This window comes from Marmota marmota, unplaced genomic scaffold, assembly GCF_001458135.2.
Source record: "Marmota marmota marmota unplaced genomic scaffold, marMar, whole genome shotgun sequence".
NCBI classification, from domain to species: Eukaryota; Metazoa; Chordata; class Mammalia; order Rodentia; family Sciuridae; genus Marmota; species Marmota marmota.
The window spans coordinates 60,363,213-60,371,649 of record NW_025999968.1 but is presented as its reverse complement, the minus strand read 5'-3'; the positions used below and the strand labels follow the sequence as shown (position 1 = coordinate 60,371,649).

Sequence of the window (8,437 nt, the reverse complement as noted above, 5' to 3'; positions counted from 1 at the left end):
ATGAACAAAGTGGTCATGGTGGCAGGGATGGGGGTTATACATGGGCTCAGCAATATGGACTTCCACTCACCAATGGTGACTTGGTTATAGTCACCAATAAGCATCCACCTGCCAGCAGCAGAGATAGAGTCCCTGATATGGCACCATTTCCAGAGCGATCTGCCGGTTACCCAGTGGCAGGATGGTTACATTGGATGGATTCCATCGTGGAAGGGACGGCGTTTGTTCTCACTGGGACAGGCAATCTGGATATAAATCTGCCTTGCCTGCACACAGTGCTTCTGCTGGAGACACCCTCTGGGGATCTGCAGAATGTCTTTCCTACAGCCATGATCTTCCATATGGCATTGCTTCTGCCCAAGGAAATCACTTCTCAGCCAAAGAAGTGCAGCCATGGAGCCTGGCTCATAGAACTCACTGGCCTTACAATGTTCCCCACCATCCTGGGCAGCCCTTGATAGGATGGTGGACGGCCTTCGAAGACCCAGTTGTGGAGGCCTCTGGCAGGTACAACCTTGCAGAGCAGGGCCAAGGTTCCCCACAAGGCTGTGTGTGCCCTGGATCAGTGTCCCCTACATAGCGCTGTTTCTCCCCTTGCTGGGATTCACAGGACCAGGAATCAAGGGGTGGAAATGGGAGTGGCATTAGTCACTATTATGTCCAATGGCCCACTAGTGAAATGTTTGCTTCCTGCTCACGTGAGTTTATTCTCTGCTGACATAGAGGGCTTCACTCTGAGGGAGAAGTGCTTCCACCAGGAGACACAATAAGGATTCCATTAGACCAGAATTGAAGACTGCCACTGGCCGTTGTGGACTCCCCATGCCTGTGAGACAACTGGCAAAGAGAATTGCGGTACTGGTCGGGCTGGTCGACCCTGACTACCACAGAGAGGCTACACTGCTGCTCCACTGTGGAAGTAAGGAGCAGGTGTCTGGCGCATGAGTCCCTGGGGCATTTCTTAGTTCCCCCATGCTGTGACTCAGGTCAAGGGAAAACCGTAACCACCCAACCTGGGCACGATTCTGATGTCCCAGGCCCTTCAGTGATTAAGGTGTAGGTGACCCATCCAGGTAAGCAGCGTGCTGAAGACAAAGGGATAGCAGGAGGGGCAGGGCAAGGTAGCCATAAATTCCACCTCCCACCATGTGGCCAGTTACAGAAAGGAGGACCCAAACGATTGGTTGTTCTTAGTTTGTTCTGAATACATTTTGCGTGCATGTATGTGTGATTTCTCAGATGCACTTTCTCATTCCCTTTTCATGTAACATAAGGTATACTGACTTCAGATCACTCTCCTGTGTATCACTGATTTCTCATCATGGTACTTAAGCTGGGGAATGTCAAGGAGAAGTGGTCATGGGGCTGGGACTTCATCTCCTCTTCCGGACATTTTTGGTTGTGTGTAGACAGTTCTGATAGTTCTGTCAGGTCTGGCGGAATTGTAGCCTTGTTATTGTCTTTATTGGGAGGTTAAGTGTGGCTTAGGGAGACCAACCTGGGTGTCAAGTTGGTGGGGGTGGACTCGCAATGGCTACTTTCATAGATCAGGTTGACTGGGCCCTGGGGCCCAGACCGCTGGTTAAATGTTATTTCTGGATGTGACCGTGAGCATGCTTCTGAGGAGGTTCTCATCGCGTTGGCACTGGGGGAAGGCAGCCCACTCTGCCCAGTGTGCATGCATGCGTCAGCCAGTGTGCGTGCGAGGGCCTGAAGGAAGCAGAAAGGGGAGGAGGGCTGAACTCACTCCGCCTCTGCTCCAGGTCCTCTGTCCCTTGGGTGTGGCTCTTTGGCTCTCTGGCCTTTGAACTGCAGGCTCTTCTCTGACTCCAGGCGCAGAGGGCAGATCGTGGACTTCCTGCTCCCAAACTGTGTGAGTCAATTCTTTATATAAATCTCTTCCATGTCCCCTACAGGCTCTGCTCCTCTCTAGTACCTGCCTACTACTGTAACAGGGAAAAAGGATGGGGGTGGACAAACACCTCAAGAGGGCTGATGCCACCTGGTGTGCAAGTGGACCTTAGGAGTCCCTGCTAGAAAGGCGCAGAACACACTGTCAATACAGAAAGAAGTGAGTTGCACAGCTACCGTTGGGCTCCCTGTGGGACACTGCTCCTGAGGGTCTTCCACTGGGGCCTACCTGCAAAGCAGTGAAGTCCTCAGATGGGGAGGGCAGCAGCACCTAGGGGAAAGCCCTCCTTGTAGATGCTCCCCAAAGAAGGGTGGGAGAGAAGAACTCGCTAGGAAGGTCCAGCTCCACAGGACGGGATTCAGGGAGTGCTTTCCAGGAAGGGCGGCTGGGCCCATGCAGCCAGTGGCTGGGAATGATTTAGGTTTTATTCTGCTTCCGTTTTATTTTAAATCCATAAATGTTAATTTGTGTATTGCTCAGGGAGGAAAATTAACATTTAAATTCATAAATGTTAATTTGTATCTTAATTTGTGTATTGCTACACTCTCAGCTTCTCTGGCTGGTATATGAATTAAACTGATATGACAGATTCACAGAAAAATCATTTAAAGTTTTAGGTGCAGAGATAGGCATTCACAAATCTGAGACACCCAGCTAGACCCTTGAGGCTTGTAGGCCATGTCAAACTACAGAAAGAACAAGGGTTTGCAGTCCCTGCTGTAGGGACAGCAGGACAGTCCTGGTGATAAGGACTCCAGAGTCAAGACTAAGGACTCTTGGTGACCAGAGCTGTCTGGAGCAGTTCTCTTTTTCTGCTGAACCTTTACTAATGAACAAGTCCTTTGAAGATGGACATTTCCTGTACACAAGGGCAGGTTTTCCAGAGGGGCTGTAGAGTCTACACTTCCAAGACACCGGCTCCAAACCATCAGTATGCAGGGAGGACTGCTTGGGGGTGGCATGCTCTGCTGGGTACTCTGGGCAGTGTAAGCTGAGCTCCACAACTGCAGACTTGCCAAGGAGCTTCAGAAGTGGGGGAAGGGCGGGTCTTCTGAACTGAGGCATATTCCCCAGCCGGGTTCCACCGGTGCCCACTAAAAGATGTCTGTCCCTCTGGGGAACGCTGTCCAGGAGACGTTAGGAAGAGGGGAGACTGGAGGCCAGCGGTGCTGCAAGAAAAGCCAAGGGGAACCGAGAAGGGTCCTTGGCCCCCAGCGGCGCTGCATCCCGGACCTTTGTACGTGGGCCAGCGGTCCCCTAGGGCCACCTCCTGGGCCACCCTGGCCTGGTCCACCAGCCCAGAGTCAGCACAGAGGACACACTTCTACAGGAAGTCTGGAAATTGGAGCTACCCTGCTCCAATGAGTGGAGACTCGATTCCCGAGAATCCCCCTCCTAAATTCAAACGCAGCCCTCAGACCGCGTCGCCCCGCGACCTGAGAGGACCTACGGACTTGGGGAGAGGGCAGCGCCTCTTCTCAGCCCCCGACTGCCTGCGGGTGCCTGACCCTAGACGTACCGGAGTCCCCGCTGTTCTGGAGCGCGCCAAGGCAGAGCGCGTCCGGGGCTTCCCCTGGGGAAACTCCTCCTCCAGTCCGGGATGGCCGCTCCGGCTTGTCCCCTCCTCCTGCCCGGGTTGAACGGGGATTCGCGTTTGGGGGGTGTCGCCCTGAGCCCTGGGGACGCCGCCTCCTGAGATTAAAGCGAGATCTGGGGAAGGCCCGGGACTTGAGCGCCGGGCCGAGGAAGGCGCGAGCTCCCGGGGAGGCGGAGGTGAAGACGCGCGCGGAGGAAGGCCGAGGGGCGGGGAGCGCGGCCGAGCGCGGCAGGTAAGTGGCGCTCAAGACGCACCGACTCTGCGGGGTCTGAGCGCTGGGTTTGGGCTTGGAAGGGGAACCTGGGCATCTGGGAACCGCCGGAGTTCCCTGCCCCAGTTCTGGGTGCGGGTGGCTGGAGGCAAGCGAGGTGTGAGCGGCAGGTGTGTCTGCGCGGGCTGAGCGCTCGGGGCTGAGGCCGGCGGAGCGCCCTTCCTGCGGGCGGCAGGACGACGACAGCAGGCCCCCGTGGGCGCACGGGTGGGAACTCCAGCCACCTCCGCTGGCGTTGCGCGGGTGGGCTGATGGCCCCGAGAGTCCCTGGCAGTTTTATCCGAGAAGAGGGTGCTCCAGGGTCCTTTGGGTGGGATCCGTCGGGCGGGGCGGGCCCCCGGATCGCCTGTCCTCCTTTGGCCCCCACCTAGGAGCCCTGGCTGAGTCTTTTCCCCCTCTGGGGACCAGGGAGGGTAGACTTGTGGTGCATTTCTTTGTTTCGGGAAAATCACTGCGGCCTGGGACTGTTACCTGAACTCCTTCTGCTCCTTGGTTCCCTACCGAGGGAGAAACTGGAAACTCCGAGATGCCGGGGAACGATAGGGTCGGCGCGGTGGGGCCACGGGCCAGGCTCCCTGAGGGACCCGGGCGAGGCTAGAGCGAAGGGCTCCCTGCCGGGAAGNCTGGGCCCCAGGGCGGGCACTCCCTGCCCAGCACCTGGGAGTTTCCGTCCACTGCATCCCCTCTGGCGGGACTCAGGCCGGTGGCCAGGTGGCCGAATGCACCAGCCTGACGGGGTACCCTGCCCGAGACTGCGCTGGCCAAGTTGAAGAACTGCCCCGAGGCCAAAAGTTTGTGAGTCCACGCCCCAGAGGTCCTGGTTGCAGGTGGCTCCAGTGCCGGCTTGTGCCTGCTGCAGGCAGAGGGGAGCACCTGCCCACCCCGTGTTGGGACTCAGTGCTGTGGCCTGAATCCGGTTCACAACACGTGCGGGCCTGGTCCTCAGGAATCCTGGTGTCCCCTTTAGCAGGGAAGGCTAGCATGGCAGCCCCAGGTGGGCCTGGTAGGCAAGAGTCATCCAGAGCTGGGCTTGGAGGTTGCTTCAGCCCACCATGCAAGCTGTGCCTTAGTTCTGGGGTTAAATCCAGGAGCACATCTCCCCACCCCCTGCTGTAGCCCTGAGCTCCCCATCTGCCCAAGAGCTACACAGAGAATGGAAAGTTACTCAGGCTTCCAGAGGAGCTACTAGGTGTTTGAAAACCTAAAGTGAGGTGGGGGTTGTTGACCCATCCCAGCAGGTGGGCAGGGGCCTCCAGGAAGTGAGAATGCATGGCTTCCCTTGCCGGAAGGGTGGGGCTAGGAGGGGCCGGCAGAGTTTACAGGGACACAGGGACACTAACTGCTTAGTGCAGTGAGGCCAAAGAGGCTCAGGTGGGCCCTGGGAGAGGGAGTCCCCAGGAGGTCACTGAGGCTGCTCAGGACTCTCAGCCCTCACTGTGCCTCTTCAGGAGGCTCACCCTGCCTCACCCTGCCTCTTCCTCCCAGTAGCCTTGATGAACAGAATGAAACTCAAGGGCACCTCTGGGGAAGAAAATTCAGCACCCCAGTGGAGGGGAAGGCCTCACGGGCTGGCACTCTGTCCCTACACCTGTGGGTCCACACTGCAGGCTCTGTACTTAAATAAGAGCTTGCTGGACCTCTGTTCCCAGCTCCAGCATTTGGTCCTGAGCAACTTTCCTTTAACTCATGCAGCAAGTCAGCCTTTTAACAAGATTGTGCTAATGCTGGCACCAAACACAGATCCCCGGAGTTCACTCACCCTGGGCTGCCTGGCACTGTTGGGTGCTGGGCCCTGTACACAGTTGCCCAGATCAAAAGAGTTATAACGATAGGTGTAGATGTCGGTGTGACACTCTTTGTTCCAGTCAGGCATCATCCATCGCCAGCTCTTTATGACATATTTAACTCAATTATAGGGAAACCGAGGCAGAGAGGTTAGGTAAGTTGCCCAGATCCTGTGACCCAGAAGGGGCAGAAGTGGGGCAGAGTAGGGGCTATCTGGCTCTCATTATTAACAGGTTCTGAGTTGGAGACACCGGTCTTAGAAGGGGCTTTGGCACAGGGTGTTGATTCTCTCTTCCTCTCTTAGTGCTGAGGTGTTTTTTTTTTTAATTTTTTATTTATTCTTTTTGGTTATGCATGACAGTAGAGTGTATTTCGGCAGAGTATACACAGAGGGAGTGTAACTCCCCATTCTTGTGGTTGTACATGGTGTGAGCTACGCTGGTCGTGTAGTCTTATGTGAACATAGGGAAGTGACGTCCTATTCACTCCACCGTCTTTAGTACCTAGGTTTTAATGTCACAGAGGTGGAGGAAAGGAGAGAAGGAAACTGAGAACGAGGACCAAGGAATCCAGATACAAAAGGGGGCTGCTCTGGGGTCAGGTGTGCGTCTCCCTGACCTCACAGCCGCCTGCCTGCAGTCCCGCCCGGGCTCTGCACCACTGGGCAGCCGTGCCCTGTGGGCAGGGGGGCTGGGACTTCTCAGGGGGGTGGTGTGCAGACTGACTCCTGGGCGATGGGGTCACGAGTGACAGCACAGTGCACACGTCCTGCCAATGGTGAAGGACTCTCGATGGTGAAGCCTGGGCACCCGCGGTGCGTTTTGCCAGAGCCGCCACCATCATGTAAGAGTGCCATCCTACTCTGGGCCCAGCTTGGGGCTGGGGGCTGCCAGGAAGTGGGAACCAGGCTCTGGCTCGCTCTGTTCCCTCTGAGCCGCGGCAGGAGTCCTGGGGAGCTTTTTAATACTGTGGCGTCAGGGCTGGGGCTGTGGCTCTGCTGTAGGGCACTTGCCTAGCATGTGTGAGGCACAGGGTTTGACCCTCAGCACCACCTGAGAAAAATAGTTATTAAAAGAAGAATTGATAACTATATATAAATATAAAAAATAATAATTCTATGGTGTCATTCCTCTGTCATGACTGCTGCGCCCCAGACCCTGGGAGTGGCACCCAGTGATCTTTATTTTTATTCAAGCCCTTCAGAAATCCCATGGTCCAGGAAGGACTGAGGAGGCCTCAGCCTTGGGCATTGAGGAGGAAAGGAAAGGTGGCTGGTCAGCTGAGTGGCTGGTCAGGTCCCCTGACTGAGCGTTGGAAACTGGCCCTGTTGCTGGGGAGGGTGGAGGAGGACCCAGGCCTGGAGAGCTGCCTGCAGGCAGCCACCGAGCCCTGGTGGGGGCTGTCCCATCTTCTGCCCTCCCCCGGTCCATGTGTCCTTGGAGGTTCGTGGCCTGCTTTCCTGGCCCCTCCTGACTTCCCAGTACCTACCAGGGACCCTCCAACACTGGGCTGGCCCCAGGGTGAGTCTGGTGGTCTTTGAGGATTGGGGTGCAGGAGGGTCTGAGAGCTGACGTCTGGTTTGGGCCAGGCTTCAAGGTTGACCTGGGGAAGTCCTGACTCACAGCTCCCAGGTGTCGTGGGCCTGGGGTTGAAGGAGGCTGGCTTGTGAAGTCCCTTGTGCCAGCGGGCACTGTTCACAAGCAGCCCTTGGGTTCCTGGGGAGACGTGTGGTCTGTTCACACCGGAAGCCCTGTGGGATGACCCGGCGTGGAGCTGGAGGGCCGAGAGGAAGCAGAGCCGAACCTGGGGGGCTTGGCTTTCCCAGTGGCCTGTGGGCACTGGCAGGAGCAGGACCGTGACATGTGCAAGACTTCTCAGTGGTCAGAAGAGGCCTCCTGGGAGGAGGAGTGATGGTTTTCTGGGCAGGGTATAGGCACAAAGTGCACAGTGTGGACTTTGAAGAGGGCAGGTGACCCAAAGGTGTGCCCTCTGCTCTTAACTGAGGCGAGCCTGGGGAAGGGATGGGAACCCTGGGCACTGTGTCCACAGTTGAGCCCTCAGGCACCAGGGGGTGGTCAGGAGGGGCGGGGGTCAGAGGTGTAGGAAGGGGGATGAAGTGCTCCAAGGGCGCTCGGTGCTTGTGGCCTTGGACGTTCAGGTGAGGGCAGTGGAGGTGGGACTGAGGAGAGAGGCCCCTGTGGCGGAGCAGACTGTGTGGCGTGTTTACAAGTGACCACTCGTCTGGCGGATGAGAGGAGCCGGGCTTTATTATTGCTTGTTTGCCTGTGAGGCCCTGTGTCAAACTTCCTCTAAGGCCATTGCTTCCCAAGAGGCCACCCTGGAAGGAAGGGTGCAGATCTGAGCTCACAGTGATGCAGCCTTGGGGTCAGCCCCAGATCTGTCATTGGACACAGGAGGTGTTTTGGAGATTGTTCTGCAGAATTCTGTCCACGGAGCTGCGTGGTGACAAGTTCAAGTCTATTGGTGGTAATACATTTATAACAGGTTGGAGCAACTCTAGCTTATTATTTGTTTACTTGTTTTTTGAGATGGGGTCTCACCATGTTGTCTAGGCTGGCCTCATCCTCAAGATCCTCTTGCCTTAGCCTCCCAAGTAGCGGGATTACAGGCCCAGCATGTACCACCACGCCTGCCCAGGAGCAACTTGAGAAGGTCATCGCATCTGGCCTTGCAGCGGAAGCCCAGTCCTGTTCTAGAATATGCTAGAGACATGACCTGCTAGTCTTGGGTCCATGTTTCTAGGTTTGTGGAATTCTGTTCTTTCCCAGGTAGCCACAGTCTTTGAGCTTTACAACTGTTGGAAACTTGGTTTCCCCAAATGGAGTCAACGCTGCTATTGGGACTATCCTGA

At 56.3% G+C, this 8,437-nt stretch overlaps 1 protein-coding gene across 5 annotated transcripts in view; it reads left to right on the top strand.

The window, feature by feature from the left end:
- The first annotated feature begins 789 nt into the window (after positions 1 to 789).
- Positions 790 to 8,437, top strand: part of Tmprss2 (transmembrane serine protease 2) — a 35,809-nt gene continuing 28,161 nt past the window's right edge. For 2 of the 5 annotated variants that reach the window (XM_048803702.1, XM_048803699.1), the window contains exon 1: positions 6,342 to 6,408. In XM_048803702.1, coding sequence (XP_048659659.1) covers positions 6,357 to 6,408 — 52 coding nt within the window. In that variant the 5' untranslated portion in view covers positions 6,342 to 6,356. Of the gene's footprint in view, positions 920 to 3,569; positions 3,742 to 6,341; positions 6,409 to 8,437 lie in introns of those variants that run through there. The other 3 variants (XM_048803700.1, XM_048803704.1, XM_048803703.1) reach the window with 3 other exon arrangements.